Source organism: Calidris pugnax, unplaced genomic scaffold, assembly GCF_001431845.1.
Source record: "Calidris pugnax isolate Ruff unplaced genomic scaffold, ASM143184v1 scaffold103, whole genome shotgun sequence".
NCBI lineage: Eukaryota > Metazoa > Chordata > Aves > Charadriiformes > Scolopacidae > Calidris > Calidris pugnax.
Genome location: NW_015090990.1, coordinates 11947904 through 11970567, shown reverse-complemented (window position 1 = coordinate 11970567; position 22664 = coordinate 11947904). Strand labels below are relative to the sequence as shown.

The window sequence follows — 22664 nt, the reverse complement described above, 5'->3', positions numbered from 1 at the left end:
AATTGCAGGCAAGTATATGCTTTGCAAATCCCAAAAAGTATCTCTAGAAATTATCAGGAATTTGGACTGTAGGCTCCAAAACTGTAGTAAACAACCTCTTAGCTATGAGTTTGAGCCAAACTCCCCTCTTTTTATATTAAAAGGAGATGTATCTGTGTTTTGAACATGGATCTCATTATTACTAGTGACCCTACTAAAACAGAGATGGTGCATTGGTTTAGGAAAGAAAAGTAAGAGGCAGCATTGTTTTAGGAATGCTAAGAACAGATAACAGCAGAATCGAAACAAATATTTGGAATTCATAATAATATGTCAAAGCAATTGATTATGTATGTAATCTATTCTCTCCTTTGCATATTTTGTAAGCCAACTAGATGTGTTCATGAAAACCAGAACTTCTTCACAAAGCACCAGTGACAATGGACTCTTAATGGCATCCACTTACTTTTGCAGAATGAAATGCTATATGGTATGACTACATGAAATTTACGATAATTAAAATGTTTTCCTATATTTGAATCAAAAAAATCCCACACATTTACTAATATATAATCAATGTGAGCATAAATGTTGGGGAGGAATGGTGCTTTTAAATTATAGCATTTCACAACACCTGGTTATGTGATATAACGTCCTCATGTCACTGGTAATCATCCGCATGATAGAACCTGGTGGTAGAATCAATCCCTATTTAAAGTGACGCATAATTACGGTAACATTTGTAAGCTATATAACTAAGCTTATCCTTTAACCTTAGACAATATGCAAGTCAAACATAAAAAAAAAATCCATAAGCAATTAAGCATTAAGGCCCCAATCAAAGTCATCATGCTAAGCCCTTGCTGTTTACAAGATCACAGCTGTTAGGCCCCAGCTTTGCAAATTCATCAGCCCCACGCTTTACTTCAAGCAAGAATCAGATACAGAGGATCTTGTAGTCCTGATTTTGCAAAGCAATCCACAGGGTGCAATGAGGAGGTGGTTTGCATCACTGGGATTTAAAAACATTTTGTTTCAGTACAAATAGCCTTGTCCCGAGATAATTCTCACAAAATAAATACTTTATTTCCATATTGATGAGAATGAATAAAATGTGATGTGTTAAACATGTAAGCACAACTAAATTTTTAATACTCTCCTCTACTGCTCTATATGCATGTATTTAAGCAATGATAAATCTGTAAGAGCATGTACACATTAAAGTGTCCTTGTTATTAAGAGTAACAAATAACCTCATCCTTTCAGTAACTACCTTCTTTTTAATCAACATCTTAATCCTCAAAAAGCAGAAGCCTTGTTTCATTCCCACAATGAGAACTGACACACACGGGTATACATAAAGCACTAATAGAAGAATGAGACTGCTGAATAATAAAGGAAGCGAATCAGTGTCCTGAAAGGTCATTTAAAAAATGTTAGCTGTTCCCAGGACTGCATGTAAGCATAAGTTGTTGTGAACAAGAAAAAAAATCTGAGATTCCTGATAGTAAATAATTTTTAGAAAGTAGCAAGAAGACACTGAGAACTATCTTTTCCAAAAATAGTACTGAGCTTAAAATTCGTAGTCTAAGCAATAAATGTTACAGAAGACGACAATGGAAGATTTCCAAAAACTCTGTATTGAAGGAATTTTCCTCAAAAATCAGCACTGAACAGGACTTCTACTTCCCACGAGGTTTCTTACAGAACTTTGAGTCATAAATTTCAGAATAGTATTTTTTTTTTTAATTAAACATCTTCATTTTGCTTTCTTCAGTTTACCATTTTGATTTCAACGTTTATTCCATTCTTTGTGGTATGTTGAATTAGCTGGTTTTCTGCAACATTTCAATAACATTTTCCTATTGTTTCAGGAACTAATGCATCTCTACTTTGTTCCCCCATGCATCCTGTTCCCCCCACACTGGTGGTGTTTCGTTTGTGGGACTGGCCAGCACCACAACACAAAGAGGAGATTAGGCCCTTACGACCCAACTGTCTTAGTCATCCTACACCTGAAGTGCGCGGTTCAGCTATCCAGTCCCTTCTTGCTTTACCAAATGTTCGGGAGGACTTGAGTTTTGCAGGTTTTAGGACCGCAGTCACTAAAATCTGACTCAGATTGGCTCATCAACCTGGAGGACCAAGGGAATGTGTCACGGCTGCCAAACGTGGCAGAGGAAGGCTACACGACGTTAGGCACAACCAGGTGTCCCCCAGCATCTGGGCCACACACCTGGCCACCTGGGCTGCCCCGAGGGCTTGAGAGAGGGCAAGGACTCTACAGTACTGTGGAAGATACCTCCCTCTTGACAGCTACCTTGTTGTCAGAAAGTAAAGGAGCTGTTTTCCATGCCACAGCTGAAGCACATGATTGAGGGTGCAGGTCTCACAGGAGGGGAGGAGGGAACAGCAGTAAGACACGTGAAATGACACGCTTTCACCCCCTGGACCTTGCAGAGATGCTGCAGGGAAATACCTGCTGCTCCCAGGAAACAATCTTGTGGATTAGGTCTATGAATATCATAGTTGAGCAAATTTCAGCCGTGGGAGGAATGCAGGGAATGCAGTAACAGATAACACTGTATTTTTGGCTGTGAGTCAGCATAAGGCCAACATACGCTTCAGCTCATCAGAATTACTCTGCTGTTGATGCGTTTCTCCGTTCTGTCTGTAAGGGGAAATTGTAAGCAGCATTTTTCCAGAATGGCTCCCACCGCGTTGCCACCTTCTTCCCCTCAGCAAGTGCTGTGTCCCAGGACGTATGCACGCACAGGGACTGGCACGTGGACGCTGGTGGCCAGCAGCGCAGCAGTAATGCCACACGGCTCGGTTACAGATGTCCCTGCAGAAACCATCTGGCTCTTGGCTGAATTAATGCCTTTCTGACCCTGATCTGCTGTGTCCCCTAGAGTTTATTTTCATTATCTCACAAGAGCTGAAAATGAACCGTAAGCACTTTAAGACCTTAGATGGCTCTTTCCTTCCCCCTCCCCGCCATGCATTTAATTACTTTCCACTACCCAAACAAATTTGTGCCTATAATAAGCCTCAGGCCCTCTGTTAGTGTGAATTACTACCACTGCTAACTTAAAACTTTTAGAGGCCCAAAAACCTCCCTATAATAAGCAGGTATCCTAACAGAATTGTAACTTTCAACAGGGTATAACGTATTATGGACGTCCTGGACGTATTTCAAGTAATGTTTAACGAGCAGCACATCTGTATGTGACAGAAGTGTGCGCTTGAGGCACCATCCCTGGAGGTATTCAAAAGACGGGTTGATATAGTGCTTAGTGACATGGTTTAGTGATGGTTTTTTTTTTTATCAGTTAGGTTGATGGTTGGACCAGTTGATCTTAAAGGTCCCTTCCAATCTAGACTATTCTATGATTCTGTAGGTGTTATTCAAGGTGCAAGTGCATTAAATCCAGGCAGTAAATTCACGTTTTACAGAGATGCTGGAAGACTTTCAACGGTGTTTCTTCTTTCAGGAAAGAGAGTCAAGTGCTTGTTTGCTGCTATCGTTATGTCTGACATGAACCTCATACAGGTAGCAATGAGATTGTTTTATCTGAGACGCCTTCACCTGAGAGTAAGTCAGCACTGGAGGAGTGCAGGCTGGACTGAAAGAAGCAACACACCCGCTATACAGCTGCTCACCTAGAAGTCAGTCAATTAGTTATCGGCTTATTTACCGTTGGGGGTTTTGTTTCCCTGCAACAACAAGCATTTTTAGTCTAAATAACAGACTAAACGGAAATAGCGCGGACGAGACGCACGACCGCCGCTCCCTGTCCGCGCCGTGGCCAGGCCCGCAAGATGGCGGTGGGCGGCACTGCAGCCACACTACATTTCCCGTCGTGCAGCGGGGCCCGGGCGGCCGGAACCTCGCGCAGCTCGCGGAGCTGGAGCCGCTTACGTGCGCGCGCTGAACGCCGCCGCTGGGCGGGATTTGGACTCAGCGCGTTCATTGCGCGCCGCGCTCCGCCGGAAGTGGCGTCGTTACGGGCAGTGCGCGACGGCGGGCGGTAGGTGCGGGTCTGGGTGGGCCGCGGGCGGTGGGTGAGGGCCCTCCCGTGGGCAGGGCGGCCGGTCACTCTGCCTCCCTCCCCTCCTTCCCTGCGGGAGTCGCGGGCGGTCCATGGCGCCGCTCACCGGCGCGGTCCGCCCGCGGGTTGGGTGGTCGCGGCCTCCTCTCCCGGGTCGCAGCTCGGCGGCGTGTGGGGAGGCGCGGGCCGGGAGGTAGCGCAGCCCCGGGGAGAGCTGGGGGGCTGGCCGGGGCCGGGGCTGGGCGCCCTGTGGCTAGGCCTGTGAGCTGGGCCTCGGCATCCCCTGCCGCGGCCTTCCCACAGGGCTGGCGACTGACTGTGCCGAGTGGCCGCGGCGGTGGGGCTGGTGGACTCCCAGCTGCCCTGTTACAGCCTTTATCGTTACGGCAGGTGCTGTGTAACCTTAAGAGAGCTGACCAGGGTTGGGGGGGCTGTTTGTTTGCTTTAAGGAGTTATGCAAGCATAGCTTCAAGAAACAAAAATGCAGGTGTCGGCACCGTGTGCATTAGAAAGTTTTTGATAGTTTTCTTTATGTTATAGGTGAAATGCCTTTCATGTTCTGAACTCCACCTTGGTTTGTCCCATTGCTGTGTATTCAGAACTTCATTAAAAGTAGGAAGTCAACATGAAGAGCAGAGTAACGCAAGTAAATGTAAGTGTTCCTAAACCTAAATTATGGGGTTTGTTTATTTCCTTATTAAGGGTGACTGGGTTTGCAGTTGATGTTGTGTTAAATAAAACTCCCTCAATGTAAAGTAAACAGTATCTGTAATTGACAGCAACTGTTTAGAAGAGAAATATTACTATGAAGTCAGTGAATTACTGTTGTCCTAACAGTGAAAGTTCTGAACATTACTAGTATGTAATGATAAAGTAATTGATGAAAAGTGACTGAATGAATGATGGCTCAACAACAAATGTGGAGGAATGGAGGAAAGAGGCATTGAAAAATTTCGTTGTAACAGTGATGTTAAAATGAAAAGATAGACAGGAAGTAGCAGTTAATGTGGCAACTGTATTTTTTACTGTGAAAGTTAAAGCTTTCTGTTTTAAAAGCTGTGTGGCATGTTTCTGAGTGGATGGGAATGATTTGTAGGAATGCAAGAAAAAAAATTTGGGTTAAAATTACTGTTCTAAAATGATGGTTTAGAAATCTCACATTTGTAAAGTACACTAAATTTGGGACAGGTTAGTGGAGCAATGTTCTTCTAATACGCTGTCTCAAATATCTGCCTGTGTTTCTAGGGTTCAACCCTACATAGGCTTCTTCATTCTTTTGGTTCCAACTTTTCTGACTGAAGTGTTTTTTAATAGAGATCTTTGAAGGATAGTTTGATATCTTCTCATATCTTCCCAAACTGGTGGTTATGGTAATGTGCCCTCATCTGTCAAAATAAGCCAAATAATTGTCAAGTGAAAGCAGTTCATTGGGACACTTCCTGTTAATAATTTTGATCAAAATGGACATGGAAGAAGACTAACTTGAGGCAGAAAGAGTGGTCACAAAGAGCTGAGGGTGACAAGTTCCTCAGCAAACATAGCTCCTTTTGCAACAAGACATGGGAACTACCAAATACAGAGACATCTGTAACATTGTTTTATTTCTGTGACCACTTGTCTTTTTGGGTCTGCTTGGGCAAAGACAGGTGTTGTAGAACTCATGAGAATGGATCATCCTAAAAGGACCCCGCTTCTCCCATGTGTTAAAGACTGTTCAAATACAGTAACTGTTCTGTATTTTTCAGCGATTTTTATTGCCAGTTGCTTGGAAGTTTAGGATACAGTTTTGTGTTATGTTATTTTGGGGGAAAAACCCAACAACTTAAGGACCTTGAATGATTTCAGTGATGTGCTATATATATAAGGTATAGTCTCACAAATGAGTATTGAAAGGGGAAGAAAACCATGGTGAAAATAGAGGAATTTCTTGTACTAGCTTTGCCATCAAAAGTAACGCTACTGGAATTAAATTGTCGGATGGATGTTCTTTTGTAGGGATGCATGCTCCCAGTAAATGATGCAATGCATTTGTTTTGTACCATTATCTTGGCTTAAGCAAGATCATACTGGGAATAATTTTAATACAGTGTAACACATACCCTAGAGAAAGCTATATTCTAGAATATGGTACAGTGGTGTCAGAAATACACATATGTATATTTATGTGTATGTGCACCAATTTGAGTGAGAGCAGTCAGCCTATTGGTAGGACAATGCACATAATCATTGTCTTGCTATTATTTCTTTAGGAAGCCTCAGTCGGTGTTGATTTTACTTGCATAGCTCACTCTAAACACCACACTTGCCATTTAGTAAGGATAGTTTTCTTTCTAGTTAAGTTTTTGGAGATCATTGGGTATAAATGTCTGGGGTCTGCTTATGAAGGAGATGCCTTTGTGTTCTGCTGACCAGCAGATTTAACTGGTTCTTTGATGGGGCAAAAACTAGCATGTAAATGGACCAAATCCCACTTCAACAGATGAGTTGAGCATTTCTGCAAAAAGTTCCATCGAGGTGCATAAGCAAGCCCTTGTGTTGAGTTCCTGCTGATGAATGGCTGGTAACCTGAGACTGTAGTTCTGAGAAAGCATAAATGATATTTTAAGGGAAGAGAAGACCATCAAAATGAAAGTATAAAAATCACAAAACCTGCTACTTAGCTGTATCAAAGTAGTTTTGAAACATCTTGATGATGTCAGTGTCTTTCTACGTGTGTTGTAGATGCTGCCATAGTCTGATTTCTGTGTAGGACTCCATAATTCTGTATGTCATGGTTCAGATCACAGAATCAGTCCTACAAACCTGGCATTTCCAAAATCTAGAATTAAATTGGCTTCCAGGATCTGTCAAGTGGAACAGCATAACTTTATAATGTATGAAGCTATGAATGAGTCATGAGAAAATAAATCATGGTTAGTAAAAAGAAGGAAGGTAAGGAAAAATTAGGCACTATAGGGGATCTTTAGGAGAGAGGAAAGACCCTCTTCAAACAAGAAGTGGTATAATTCTGTGTTATAACGGTATTGCACGTGATGTGACGAAGTGTAAAATGGCATATGGGAGAAGGAAGCAGGAAAGGCAGACCAAAGGTCCATCTATTCTAGGCTCCAGCAGTAATCGATAGCAGATGGCTTGAAAAGTTCAGGAACAGGACAACCATAAAAGTACTCACCCACATATTTTCCCAGTTTCTGCCTTCCAGCTTTGTGAGCTAGATGATTTCTTTGGTAATTTGATTTTTTTTTTTTCACTGTTTGTCCAGTCTCTTCAACCCATGTAAGCATTTGGCATCTGCAGCATCCTGTAGAAGGGAGTCCAGTTGCATACCTACTTGTTATTTAGAAGCATCTCTCCTTGTCGTAACTGACTGACATTTGAAGGAGTAGGGTACCAAAGACATGGATCACTTTGATCTCAAGATATATATGCTCACAGTAATTAATATATAATGTTGAAGCTTGATTTTTCTCTCTGTTTTCTTAAAGCATGGTTCCAGTTACGAAAGGAAGGAAAGCTACAGTTCACGCCAAAGGAGTTTGTCTCCAGAGGACAGGTAGAATGATTGATTTTTATACCCTACAATTCTGTTCATATACCTCACATAGTAAGTCAGTTAAGAAAAAAAAGTCAGGTTTATAACTGAGTAGTGAAAAATAAGGGTGGATTTATTAAAATACTTGAATGTCAATATAGCAGTAACTAAATAGATGGGTTATTAAAACTAAATCTTCAAAAAATCTGTTTTCATTTCTTGAAAATCGAAATTAGATGCCAGCTTTTTGCTTGGACTCGCATATTGATGATGCCACAATTGTTACTTTAGAGCAAGATTATTGATGCCAGCAGGAGGTGGAGAACTGTAATGTGAAGTCTACAGTTTTAATTGGAATGAAACCTCTTGTAATAACTGCAGTATCATTTTTTTCTAATAGTGTTTATTCTGTTTTATGCTACACAGGCAAAAGTAGGTGAAATGAATTCACATGTTCCAAGGAATGGTATTTGGTTCTATATCTATTTAGAATTTAATTTTAAGTTTTAGGAGGAGCTTCCTTTTCCAGAGCTTCTCTTGATTTTTGATTATTTTTTTCTGACAACAAATTATTATAAAAGGAGCATCTTCTGTTTGAATGATGTGTATATTAAAAATCAGGTTGCAGAAGTGGAACAGTTGGTATATATGTAACATTGTATTGCAAGTAGATGCTAATAACATTGCTTTCCTAAGCCTGTTACTAAGAATTTTATGTATTGGGTTGCAAATAGGGATATAGACCGTGACAGGTCTCCATCTCCCAGAAAGAGAAGGTACTCTGATGACAGCAGATATGATCAGGAATATTCAAGAAGGGAATACTATGATGACAGAACTTCAGAAGGCAGGTGAGTATCAAGTTCTTTTGTAATCAGTAGTAAAATACTTCTTTCAAAGAAGAAAATGTGAAAACTTTTCATGAACCCTTTTTTTTTTTCTTTTTAGAAGGATGGAAAGGGGGAGAGAGAGACACTATGAGAGATGGGAGGAGAGAGAATCTGATCGAAGGAAGCAGAGAAGATATTCATCACCTGATCGTAGGAGTCCAGAGAGGTCAACAGACCAGAGCTCACTTGCTCATGATGAGACCACTTCAAAGAAGAAGAAAGAAGAAGTGGATCCAATCCTTACTCGCACAGGTGGTGCATATATTCCACCTGCCAAGCTCAGGATGATGCAAGAGCAAATCACTGATAAAAATAGGTGAGTTGAAAGTAATAAAATTAATATATTGGAATTTTTAATGAAAAGCAAAACAGTAAAGGATTTTAGTGAATGTTGGTGAAAATGGAATATCTTTTGAGGGCTATGATCATTCTTTTGAAGGTGTATTTTTATCAGAAGAAAGGTAAGAGAATCAGATTATGTCTGTACCTCTGCAAAGTTTAAATAGAAAAGAGGGATATGGAACATGACCAAAGATTGTTTTGAAATATCTTAGAAAACTGAACATACTGGGTTATAACATATCTGTGGAGAATAACATTTTAGTATATCATGTTGATTAAGTGATTTCCTAGTAGTTAAATGCATAATTGTAAACTTGACAATTATAAGGTCTTCATATTTACGCAGTGAATATTCTCGTAGCTATTTTAGTTTTTACAACTTACATTCGTGTTTTCATACATATTTATGAAAATTCACTCAGTGTTACCTTGAATTTATGCATTAATAATTTGTCATATCTTTGCAATAGCTTGGCATATCAGAGGATGAGTTGGGAAGCCTTGAAGAAGTCAATCAATGGTCTGGTCAATAAAGTGAACGTTTCTAATATAGAAAATATCATTCATGAGCTCCTTCAGGAAAATATTGTTCGGGGAAGGTAAGTCTTAGTATTTTGAAACATTTCTCTTGATTTTCTGCCAACGTGTATTGTTTATGTGTACATCACTTTGTCTAGTATATGGATGCTAGTTGGATTTTAAAATTAACCTTAGGTATATTGACCTACACAGAGTAGTCCCCTACTTTTGGGGAGAGGTAAGGGTGCAGCAGATGCGATATGTTTCCTTTTCTTAAAGCTTTTACCTATGCGCTTTACTTGAATGACTTACAGGTGTCTGTCCATCTATTTTTGTATTCTGGGATGTTTTTCTGTGGGACAAATGAAGTTTGTAGCCATATTTAGCAAAACAAATTTTACTATGGTTAGCCGGCTGGATTCTTTATTGTTTTAATATAGAGAAAATACTGTTATGGTATTTGAGCTGAGTACTAAGTCATGGTGACTGTGCCAGTACTGTGTGCTGACTTTCCTTGCTCTAATTTTGATGTCAGTAGAGGTTAAATATGCTAGTCTAGAGGCGTAAGGTTTCTTCAATAGACTGCCATTTAAACAACCAACCAGACCACCAAGAAAAAAAAACCCTTCTGAACAAAATATCCAGAAATAATGCTATTAACATTTCAGACAGCAACATTTTTTTTTCTGTCACAGCTTAATCACTGTTATTTGAAAAGATTATGGTTAAGGAGCGAGTTACTTTCATGTGTGCCATACTTGATGGGAAGATCAGAATCCTGCAGTTTGCATAAAAATAACAGAAGAGAATAAAGTAAAATCTAGAGAGTGAGCAAGTAGTTCTGTGAAAAATAATAATGAAGTCTTGAACAGTTTGTTGTAGAACTACTTTTACTTGTCTGCATTTCACGTCCCTGAAACTTATTCTTCGTACAAGCAGAAAATAACCATCTAGTATGATGTGACTGTTCCACCTGTAAAATACTATTATGTGGTACCTACTGAATAAAACATTAGATGTTTTATTACCAGAAAAATCTTTAATTTATGTATTTTTACAGGGGATTGCTGTCTAGATCCATTTTGCAAGCTCAGAGTGCCTCTCCAATTTTTACCCATGTTTACGCAGCTCTTGTGGCAATTATCAATTCAAAGTTTCCAAATATTGGTGAATTGATTCTCAAGAGACTGATACTAAACTTTCGCAAAGGATATCGCAGAAATGATAAGGTATGTAGAATGTGAAGAAGCAACATGCTGAAACTTTCTGCTGTGTTAACCATGTATCAAGTGTGTCCAAATTATGTATTTCAAAGGCACACAACGAACACCTGTGCCTTGGAACTTAAGTACTGTAGCATTAGAGTATCATGAAAGCTTGACATCCTGTTCTGACTTGGTACTGTCATAGTTTCTCTTTTCTTTTTTTTTTTGAACATGTACATCCCTAATTGCGAGTACCTGTCTGTAGCCTAAACTAGTTCGTTTCATGACTTGATTTGATTGTGAGATACACAGATTTTTAGTAAGTTATTTTTTTCTTCCACATAAGATGTACTAAAATTTTGTATTTTGTTTCTTTTGCAGCAACTTTGTCTAACATCTTCGAAGTTTGTTGCACATTTGATGAATCAGAATGTGGTATGTTATTTCATGTTTCTACTCAATCCAAACACTACATGACTACTTCTTTAGTTTCATGACAGCAGTAGCCTAAGTGAAATTGCTTTTCCTGTTCTAATGGTTACCGAAAATCTGATTTCAGGTTTCCTTTTAATGCCTGCTCTAAGTTGTTAGGACCTTTTTAGAAAAGACATTAGTAATTTCCTATGCAGTTATCATCATTTACCATTGCATTTATACTCCAGAGCTTCCCCAGACTTCGTAAATGTTTGGGCTAGTATTCAGGCAGGTCCTGATGCAAAGCAATCTTCATCTGAAGCCCTGTCCCACAAATCTTAAGCAGTTTTCTTGCAACACTGTCATCTGACTTGAACATCTATGTAGGCAGAACTAGACTCAGTTGCACCTAAATCAAGTTTGTATCCAGTGCTGTGCCACTCTATTAGAAATCAGGATAGTGCAATTTAAATAATGTCAAGAAGCAGTGTTTCAGGAATGCACTGGGAATATACAGCATTTTGGTAAATAGTAAACTAATGTAAGATAGGCCATTTGCTTATGTGCCTGGTTTTGGAACACCTGATTTCATTATAGACACAATGCACTTAAAGCTTTCTGTAATGTAAGTGCTGTTTTATTTGCTTCTTGGAAATACATTCTGGTTTTTTTTCTTAATGGCAAAATGTTTTTCATTGCTTGCTTGTTCATCTCAATAGCATAGCCACATTCACTACAAATTTGATGTAAATACAGGTGATAAAATTGTATTTGAAATTTTGAGCTCCTCTTAATTAGCTTTGTCCCGCTACAGTTGCCTTGTGTGTGTGATTAAACAAGAGTGTTGTAGTATCCTCAAAGGCTGGACTGCTCTGTCAAGTAAATCACTGCAATAATAGTGTAATGTTGCACGTTCTAATTCTTTACTGATATTGTTTCTGTAGGCTCATGAGGTTTTATGTTTGGAAATGCTGACTTTGCTTCTTGAAAGGCCTACTGATGACAGTATTGAAGTAGCAATTGGATTTATTAAAGAGAGTGGGCTCAAATTAACAGAAGTTTCTCCTAGAGGTATTAATGGTAAGTATAATTAGCCAGAATATTTGTCTTTTTGGTGTTTGTATTAGTAAATCTTTTTCATCTTTACATTTCTGTCTTTTTCCAAAGCAATCTTTGACCGTCTTCGACACATTCTGCATGAATCTAAAATCGATATGCGTGTTCAGTATATGATAGAAGTCATGTTTGCTGTACGGAAGGATGGCTTCAAGGATCACCCAATCATTCCGGAAGGATTAGATCTAGTGGAAGAGGAGGATCAGTTTACTCATATGTTGCCATTAGAAGATGACTACAACCCAGAGGATGTTCTTAGTAAGTTAGAAATGGGAATAATTCTTTGACTGCGTTCCTTATGGAAACAAATTTAAGATTAAATATTAATTGTTTTCTTCATTTTGTATTTTAAATAAGATTATCTTTTATTCTAAAGATGTTTTCAAGATGGATCCGAACTTCATGGAAAATGAAGAGAAATACAAGACACTGAAGAAAGGTAGGGGGTTGTGTGTATACATATTTTATCCATAATATTTAGATACATTTACACACTTACTTATAGGGCATTTACTTATCTAACTATTGTTACTAACCTTTATTATTTAACAGTGGGTGATAATTGTGTCCTGGATAACTGTCTTTCAGTTCATCATGGACCTTTCCAATGCATTCCTCTTATTTTCTTCAGTATTGTTTCTGCAGCTACATTTTCATATGGTTATGTTGTGACTATTACTTTGGCTCTGCCACATTCTCCACCTGAGAGACCTTTTTACTCATGGGTGTTGGATCAAGGGTTTTTTTGGTAATAAAGCTACTGTGATCTGTATTCCTTTAATCTGGGATACTGCTCTTTCAGAAATTCTTGATGAAGGTGACAGTGAATCTGAAGCAGATCAAGAGGGTGGAAGTAGTGAGGAAGATGAAGATGAAGAAGAGGAAGATGAAGATGGTAAGTGTATGACTGGGACCTTACTAGTGGTTGGTTGACTGTAGATGGAACAGGAAAGAAAGGCTTAACTTGTTACGAATTTTGCAAAACTAAGAATCTTCAAATGTTAAGGGATGTTTTCTTCTTAAATTATTCTCAGATCTAAGTGTGTACTAGCATAGTATAAAAGTAATGGTCTAGAAGGAAGCATTCAGCACAGGCAGAAAATGAAAAGCATCTTGGCTTGATTGTTCTTGACCATAGCAGTTTCATGCAAGAAAAGCCATGCAAACATAAGACAGTAAAAATAATGAACATGAAAAGAGTTCCTTAAAAACTAATAAAGAAGATCTTTCTGGATACTTATTAGTGCTCTACTGTATTTTTAAATTGCCTTCAAAATCATACTGGGCTTTCTTACAACTGTGTTTACGTCCTCTACATCTCATTTCTTAGTTCAGTTCAGCCCCCTTTCTTGATCTTTAGTGCAAGCAGTCAGTGTTTACACATATATTCGATTCCCAGAAAAAAAGTGATGGATAAGTATAACAGAAATATTTGTGTACACTGTGTGAGTAATTGAAAAGCCAGCCAAGTCCTCTTCTTGGAGAATACCAGGAATGGATTTCCTCACCAGTTTGCTGGAGTATTTCACAGAAGAATAGAGCTTCTAGGCTGATGAAAAGTATGAGAATTCACGTAACTTTTCATCATTTATGCTATGCCCAAACTTTATGAGAATGAAGGAGTAGTGAATACCTTATGAATTAAGGTGTTCCCAGAATGGTTGTGGTTTGGAACAGATTTTTTTTTTTATGCTTGTTCTAGGACAAAACAGAGCTTTGAATATTGTAAAGTAGATCCTGCACATTACAGAAAAAAAGAATTTCCTGTTAAGATCAGGGAGGCTACATAAAACATTGTATAGTTAAATTATGCAGAAAATACCTTCCTATTAATGTAGTCAAGAAATGTTAAATCCAGAGGTTACCCTGCAAAATGCAAATGCAAGTCATGTGAAAAGCCTTTAAATGGGGAGTTATCCTCTTAAAGCTGTATCTCTAAATATTTACTTGTTAGTTACAGATGAGGTAATCACTATTTTTTCTTTGCTGCAAAAATATTAATAAAAAAATAACAAACCTGCTAAGCAGTCCTAAATATTTTGAAAAAAAGTATTATGTAGTGTGCTACAGCCTTAGTAAATAGTAAATAGAGCTTTTCTAAGAGAGTGCATGTCTTTTTACTCTTTACAAAACCATGTTTTTTCTTTTACAGGTCAGAAGGTTACTGTCCATGACAAAACAGAAATTAACTTGGTCTCCTTCCGTCGTACAATTTATCTTGCTATTCAGTCAAGGTACATATATAATTTGTACACCTATGAGTGTAGTTCTTTTGAAATGGGTGAACTAGAATTCTCTTTCTTCCTAAACATTTTAGTGTGCAATTTAAAAGGGGGGGAAAAAAAACCACCCAATGGGGTAGTGTCCTTTATGGAGCCTGACCTAATTGTATAAAGCAGACTGTTTTGACAAATGGGTACCCAAATACACATTCTAAGATAAATCTGTTTGTTTCAAAATGTTTGAGTAGTGCACTGGGACTTCTCTATGGGGATTGCTGTAATCAGAGTTTTCTGAGCGAATAAAAGTCAGTGATCTTCAGATTATACAACATCTGAAGAGTTTCTGAAAAAAGTGTTTGACACACTTAAATTAGAGATACTGTAGAGTTTCTCTGCTTCTGAGAGTAAGGAGTTCTGCAGTGTGGTACCGTCTAGGCCTGTTGCCATCTGCATTGTTTGGACAATAAGTATACAGATACCAACCCTGAAATTCACTGTAGTTGTATTCATCTTGAGAAGGAAATCCCCTTGCAGTACATGGCACAAATAATCAAAGCATCATGGTATAACTCCTGTGTTGCCTGCGTGAAAGGAGAGATAAATCTATTGCATGCCACTCAATTCCATTGTAAAGGTAGGCATGGCCCACAACATTCTGCAGGTCTGAACCTGCATGGGGAGTGAAATAATGGAGTTGTGGTATTGATCATTAGATATTAATACAGTACTGAGATGTATGAAAGACTCCTACATTTCTCAGAATTACTGTTCAATGCTTTCCTGCCATACTTAAATTTATCTTCTTCAGCATGGGGAGGTACTTACTGGTAGCTAAAGGCTTCAATATGCAAGAACGGGAGTGCACAACAAAGTACAGTGCTTTGATTTCAGTGTTTTTCAGGATGTGCAAAATGAGCTTACATATTTGTGTTTTGCTGAGTTTTGTAAGATGATGTAATAGAAATCACAACACAAAATATTTATTTCAAAAAACCAAGAACAACAAAAATATCTCAACAAAACAAACAGCTTTCTGAATGTTAATAAGATACTTTATTTCAAAACGGTTGAAGTTTCAGCACCAACAAGCAATGTAATTCTAAAATGGTTTTATATATTGCATAGATAATGAGAAGTATTTTTCTATTATTGCAGCTTAGACTTTGAAGAATGTGCTCACAAATTGCTGAAGATGGACTTTCCCGAAAGTCAAACTGTAAGCCTTGCTGCTTATTCTTTTTTGTTATTAACATTATTAAAAATAGTGCTATGGTAGTATCTAGAATCCTTGCTCTTTGCCTGGTACCTAGCAAGCTGATGAGGGGTGATTTCTTACAGCTGCTCTTTAAAACGGGTCTTACAACCTTTAGAGCAAATAAGCTGACACACAGTTCATAAGACATTTATCTTATGCAATTGCTTCTTTCTGTCAGGCAGCTCAAATGTTTGCTCATAGCTTGTTTGAAAAAGTTTGTTCATTGGACTGTTGAAACACTTATCCTCTGCCAAAAGTACTGTAGCCTGGCAGTCATCAGAGCTCAGTCTCTGAAAGAGCTGGGAGTTGAAGATCGTATTTGCAGAGAGCTATAGACTTTATCAGTGGGACTAGAAATTTAGCATATCACTAAAAGAATGTGTTGTTCCATTGCTTTCACAGTGCTCTTAGAAGTGCTTTATTTCAATACGCTATTATTCAAAGTATGATTGCTTTGGTGTAATCTTGGAGATCATCAGACAAAATCATTTTCAGACTGTAAGGTCAATACAGTTGGTATGCTTTCATGTCAAGGAAACTGTCCTTCAGCTAGTACTTATGCTAGATCCTTGTAGAATATAAATACCCAATTATATTAACAGTTTTTCAGTCAGCTGTAAGCTATCATCATGAGATTTGCACTTGAGAGATCTCTTAATTTTCTTGTGGCTTTAATTATCAATACTCTGTTGTATTTGAAGCAATGTGTGTAGAAGTAACCTTATTAGTCGTAGTAGTAACTAGTAAGTTGAGATCTGGGCTAGAGTTAGGTGTTCTTTGAAAACTTGTTTTAATCTAGTAATCGGAAATAGGTTTGCCTGTTAGCTTTTTTTCCTAGTTCTTCTGTTATTAAGGAATTTACATGGAAGTAAATTAAGAATTCAGATGATCATCGTGTATTTTCTTATCTAATTCTTGAATTCTTTGCATGAAATGCAATACTAAGCATGCATGGGATTATGATTCTTGGTGAAGCATAACCTGGAGAATTCTAAAGAGAAAAAAAAAATCCTATTTCCTAGCAAATCAGTTCAACTCTAAAGAAATAAGAGAACAATCTAGAATAGATCTAGATAGATCATACAGTGGAGTTATAACTTGTGTAATGCTGCTTGGTAGGTTACTGCTCAGAGAACAGCTCAGCTGTTGATATTTAATACCATTGCAGTCTCTGTCAACTACTAGCTACCCTGTGGGCAAGATCTACACAGAAAAAATAAATTTAATGGAGGGAGAAAAAAAACAATCCCCAAAAAACCAACCTGTAAGTCAGAATCTTAGATGTATAAAAAAAGCAGGTTTTCTTTCACCTCTTTATTTGTTATTTTTGATATTTGACTTAGTATTTGCTACCAGGTTATTTTCTTTTGTGTTTTGTGGATCTTTTGCTTGCTGCGAATAATCAGACATACACAGTTGAATTCAAGGTGTTACTTTTCATATACTTTATAGGGTGCTAATTTACTGAATGTGAATATTTTTTTTTATATGACATAATCCTGTGAAGGGCTTTATTTCTGTCTCAGTTTTGAGAAACTTTATTTCCCCTATCAATCACAAATTAATGTATGCAACGATAAACATGTAAATGTGTTTGGTTTTTTTCTGCTGCACTGCAAACACAATTGTTTCTCCTAATTTTGTAGGGGAGCTCTCAGAGCAACTCTCAGGTCTAGTTTTGAGACTCAAGGAAGTATGGCTAAATTGAATATATATGGAACTTTTGGGAATCAATTAAGTACAATGCTAACTATTTTAGAGTACAGTAGCTTTGTGACCAGTAGCACTGTAATCTCTGAAGTGCTTCCACTGAATTTCATGTCTTTCTAAGAGGCTATGATTGGAGGAGACAAAATATGATACCCCACCAGCTGTCTAGACAATATTAATTTGTTCTGTTAACATCCCATTTCCAACAGATTCTTTCCTATCAATTTGTGCTTTGGAAAACGTGTAAGATTCAGTAAGCATCATGGTTTTTTGATATTAAAATCTGCAGCATTCCTTTAAAACTAGAACATCTAGATGAATAACAATTTATGTATTTAATTATTACAGTTTATGGTACTTAGATAATTTATTTTGGTTAGCACACCACCCTGTTAAGAATTTGAGATGATGCAGTTATGATTCAGCTATAATTGCTATGAAAGAGATGCTGTTAAAATAAATGCAGCGGCTCTTTTTGGCAGTGTGTGTGTGCAAGTATATATCTATCTAAAGAAATAAATATAAATGAATGTCAACCTATGATTCAATACTAGTTGTAGGAATTGCTACAACTGAGGGTTCAAAACTGTACCTTTTGTCACGAGGCATCTTTTCTCTGATGATTTCTTTTTTCCCCTAATAATCATCATTACTTTTCACCTCACCTTAATCAAATATGTGAGATATTTGACTTGCTCATTGTATAGAATTACAGCTCCTAAAAAAAAAAAAAAAAAGAAAACCCAAGGTTTCCTCATTAGTGTGAGAGCAGAGAGAGCAACCAGACACAGACAACAAAAAATCAACGATTTATGGGGCTCCAGTCTACCCATGTGGATGAAAAACTGAAAGCACTCAGCCCTTTAGTGAATTGATTCCCACTGTCTTGGGGGGGGGGGGGGGGGGTGTCTGTTTTACTGAAAGCTTCAGTGACCTATGTTGCAGGATGATGTGTCTTTATGCTTTGCACCTTATTATTCAAAGCTTTAACCAGTCTTGAGACATTCCTGAAATGTTTGCCGAATCTTCAAAGTTCATTTATGCTTGTGAGAAAATTGCAATTTAGATCAGGTGTAGGAGGTAATAATATCATGGTTTCTTACAGTGAAGAAGTGAAGTAAGACCTCATTCTTAGGAATAAGACTCCTGCTATGAATTGCATTTATCATGAGAAGCAGGTACTGGAGTGTTTGATTGAAGTATCGTTTAATGCAGTTTCTATTCCTTAAATTTTTTTTTTTCCTAAATTAAGCTTAATTTTATAGTAACTTTGTGTTTTCCTTCTGGAAAGCTTTAATTAATAAAATCGGCTTCCTTTAATTTTGTCATTAAGACTGTTATTCACAGGCTTTGAGTAGTGAATTGTCAGTTAAATAGCATCCGAAATCTTGTAAGAATACTCAAAACCTACAGACAGACATGAATGACAATTTTGAGATTAATATAGTATTAGCCACTTTCTTGCAGGTTAATTGCTCCAGAAATCTGTATTACAGAGACTTCTGGTGTCATTTAGCAGGGCTAAGTTCAGGAATATATTTAGCAGTTTTTATCAGTGGTTGAATTATCAGATTATTGTGTCACGTTAACTGCTGTGCAACACAAGTGTTTGAATGTTTAATACCAGTAATGGATCTGTCACACAGCTCTGGCTTGCAGAAAGAGGATTAAAGTTCAAATGGATCATCTATGGAATAGGACAACATAATACTGCTTTCTGGCATTGCAGTTTAGTATTGCATGCTGAGGGGGATGTCAGCAGTCTTATTTACTAACCTAAAATAGTTCTGTTCTGACTTGAAATAAACACACTTTTCTTTTTGCCATGAACTGAAATGTTGCTTTTTCAGAAATGAATGATGCTGTTAAACAGAAACATCCAGTTAACTTTTAGTCTCCAGCTGCATGTTCTCCTTCCTGAAAATATCCCCATATTTCCTCATCCTTTATTTTTTCTCACATACCTTTTTTTGGGCAAAATGTTTGCCTACTACAGTGTCCTGTTTTTCTTTCTTTAAAAAACACCTTTTCACAGTTTTCTTTTCCGAGTTCACAAGTTCAGTTTTCAGTACCAGCTTTCCAGTTTTTCTATTTTCCTTGGCTCTTCTTTTATTAATTTATTTTTGCTCCAGGATTCTGAAAATATATCTGCTTCTTGTACCTGGACCTTGTCTTCCTGATTACACTTGTTTCACCCTTTTAGATTACCCTGACATGTTCAAAGTTGTCTCCTGCATCTTCTGTATCAAAGGGCCCTTCTTTAGTCATTAGAATTTAAATCTTCTAAAATGTATCATTTTCTTCTGTATTTCATTGATCTCTGATAGACGTAAGCAGTGTGCTTCTGTGTTAAAAACCAAAAAGTTAGTCCTCTGTGGTTTTACATTGCCAGTTTAGTATCTATGTCCAGAAGCTGTTTCAAAACATTTTTATCGCATGTTTTCTTCCTGATCCTTTTTCACAGTGTTTTCTGTATAAGATTTTCAGGATGCCCCTTTGCATGATGTTTTGTAGGTCTTCTCTTGTTCTACCACTGTTTCTTTAAAAACAAAGAAAAATCTTGTAAGTCTTCTCAGTTCTGTTATGAGAACTTTCCCTAAATCTGTTACTAAAAGCCTGTTCAAGTTAATTTTGTTTCTCCTGTTCCTCTGTTTCTTACGACCTGAGCAGATTAAATGGTATCACTGTCTACCTGCTGCTGATTCCGACCCACACCTTGTTTCTCACCCCTTCCCTGAATTCTGTGCAGATATGAAAACCTTATAAATTTTACTTCTATATTTTCTGTTGTGCTGATGTCCATCCCTGCTTGAGGAGTAGGTTCCTGGTGGGCTCTTGCTAATCTAGCAGGCCTCTGCTTCCTTTATTACCCATCTGTGAGTGTTGATACTGTTACTCACATGGGAAGACAGTTGAATGCATCTCCTGTGTGTTGGGACTCTCTTGCTCCCTTGTACTCTTCCAGGTGGATTCTTAAACTTTGTCAAAGGAGTTTATTGCTCTTTGTTGTTGTTGTTGATTTGCCTAACTTCAGCATCTCAGTTCTCCTCTTCTGCATTAGGCAGTAGTATTTAAGTATGCCAAATACTAAGAATTCAATTCTCATGTGTTTGTTTCTGATTTTTTTTTTTAAAGGAAAAATGAAATTCATATAATTGAAATTCTTCCTTTAGCAGTAAATTTAATAGGAGGAGACATGCTTTTCTTGGCAACTGAAGCCTGCAGATCAAAAGTTGAAAATCTTTGTTGTGGTCTATATTTCAGGCTGTGAGAAGCTGTTCTAAACAAGCCTTACAGTTGCTTCTTTGGGCATATGTTCAGTCTTGGCAGAGCATACTACTTCTCTTTTTTAAAAAGTACTGTTATTATCTGTGTTAAAGCTGCATTAATCCCATGCACTACTAAAGAAGAAAATTTAAATAAATCAAAACTGTAGTTAGAGGAGTGTGGTATTAGTAGTTGTTCTGGTTTCTGAGGAAAGAAAGCAAACAAACAGACCTGACTAAAATGTCAGAAATGGGCTTTTTACTTTATGCTATCACATAACAAATTTTTGTTGCCTCTGTTCTTGGAGAAGTACATTTTGCTTTCTAGTGTTTTTAGTTGAAAAAGAGCTGAGGATCCTCACAGTAATACAGATCTAGACAGGAGTGACATCTACTTAGCTAGCAAATTGATCCCTCTTTAGAAAAGCATGTATGAGGAATACAGATATTTTTTTTTCGTTTTTGAAAGATGCCACTGCCTAAGAATAATTTTTAAAGGTTCTTAGCATCATTCAAGCTGAGAGCAGAAAGGGAAATGTCTTACCTTGTTGCCCAGCCTCCCTTAAGTGAGGGTGAGCAGGGATGACCAACTGAAAAAACAACCAACCATACATTGTTCTTGCTCTTCGAAACTATCCCTAAACTAGATTGGCTTTTAGGTTTTTGTTCCTTTTTTGGTTGTTTTGAAAACTAAATTTGTATACAGCAGCATTTGGGCCTTTGCTAAGTTAAATTAAGAGCTTCTTCTACAAGAATATCTGACCCTCAATGCGGTTATCCCATACAAAAGTAATGATTCACTGGATATTATTATTTTTTTTAACTTGAAAAAAGTTATTGTAGCTTTCTTGAAAGAATTATGCATGCATTTGACACATTTTCATTTTTACAGGATGGTGTCACACTTGCTCAAAGCAGTCCTAGTTGGAGGGGTGGGGGTGTCAGTGTCTCTCCTGTGCTATTTATGCATCTAGTCTTGAAGATAACAGCAGTACATAGTTTGACTTGACATTCAGTGAGAATGTAGTCCAGGAAACTGGTATAGAGTAGGATGGTCTACAGCTGATAATTATGTTCTGATCAAGTTGATGATTTCTTAGATTAATCGGTTTCCTTTGTTATTGTAGGGCATTGCAATTGGTTGGTTGGCAGCTGCACCGTGATTAGTTCACAGACTTCTGCTGCCTTTGAAAGATGATCATTCTCAAGTAGATTTCCTGTATTTTGAAGCAGGACTTTTTGTGGGCCTGAGATGTTGAATCAATATGAATGTTCCTAATTTATCAATTAAAAAAAAAAGTACATAGCAGTAACTCTGATGTTGAGGTTAAAAGTACGTTTGATTGGAGTTCTGTTAATGCATAACTTCCTTTATTTCCCTGCTGCTTTTGTTGTTGCTAAAGTCTGGAATTATAAGTCTAATGATGTGATTACATCTAATTTTCTGAACCATATATTATTTTAGCCTGTAGTACCATAGCGTTTAGTTTGGATTTTTTGTTAAATTTAACTGTACTTCTTTTCAGATATGTTGTCTTAAATCTTCAAGTTCCATCAAAATCAGAATGATCTTGTTCTGAAACTACTTGTCTGAACATCAGATGAGATGCTTGGCTCAAGGCGTTAGTTATCTTAGTTTCCAGACATTTTAGTGTGATAAATAACAGTAAAATAAGAATTTATTTTGTATTACATAAATGTAATACGTAATTAATATATAACTTAAAAATTCTGGAATTCTTTGAAAATGTTGATAGCTGAATGTTTGTAATATACTTCAACACTTTTGAAAGAAGCTGGCCCTCAGCCTGACTGACTTTGTGTTGAAAAGGACTGTGTTCTTACAGCTGTTTCTTAATGCAAGGTGCAGTGACTAATCCCTGCCTACAGAGCATAGTTCTTAAACTGTTTGTCTGTCTCTTTATGACCGATATGATTCTGGGTATACTTCTGGCAGTTCATCAATTAACAGGGTATTTATTCAGTACATAAGATACACAGGTTACCTTATACAGCTTGTGAATTATATCTTTAAAATGGAAGTAATGTATTTTATGCCAGTGACGTGTAGATTACAAGTTGAAAAGCAATCTGAGGCCTGCTCCTCAGGAGTCCACAAATGTGTTAAAGAAAGGAATTACTACTTTTGTCAGTAGCCTTGA

General features: G+C 37.4%; 1 protein-coding gene across 4 annotated transcripts in view; it reads left to right on the top strand.

The window, feature by feature from the left end:
- The first annotated feature begins 3934 nt into the window (after positions 1-3934).
- CWC22 (CWC22 homolog, spliceosome-associated protein) overlaps positions 3935-22664 on the top strand; it is a 32559-nt gene continuing 13829 nt past the window's right edge. Inside the window, exons 1-14 of one of the 4 annotated variants that reach the window (XM_014954730.1) lie at positions 3935-4010; positions 4572-4683; positions 7517-7584; positions 8298-8414; positions 8515-8769; positions 9266-9394; positions 10375-10543; positions 10901-10954; positions 11878-12013; positions 12101-12307; positions 12426-12488; positions 12852-12944; positions 14202-14283; positions 15427-15487. In XM_014954730.1, the coding sequence (XP_014810216.1) occupies positions 4657-4683; positions 7517-7584; positions 8298-8414; positions 8515-8769; positions 9266-9394; positions 10375-10543; positions 10901-10954; positions 11878-12013; positions 12101-12307; positions 12426-12488; positions 12852-12944; positions 14202-14283; positions 15427-15487 (1461 nt within the window). In that variant the 5' untranslated portion in view covers positions 3935-4010; positions 4572-4656. Of the gene's footprint in view, positions 4011-4205; positions 4225-4571; positions 4684-7516; positions 7585-8297; positions 8415-8511; positions 8770-9265; positions 9395-10374; positions 10544-10900; positions 10955-11877; positions 12014-12100; positions 12308-12425; positions 12489-12851; positions 12945-14201; positions 14284-15426; positions 15488-22664 lie in introns of those variants that run through there. The other 3 variants (XM_014954727.1, XM_014954728.1, XM_014954729.1) reach the window with 3 other exon arrangements.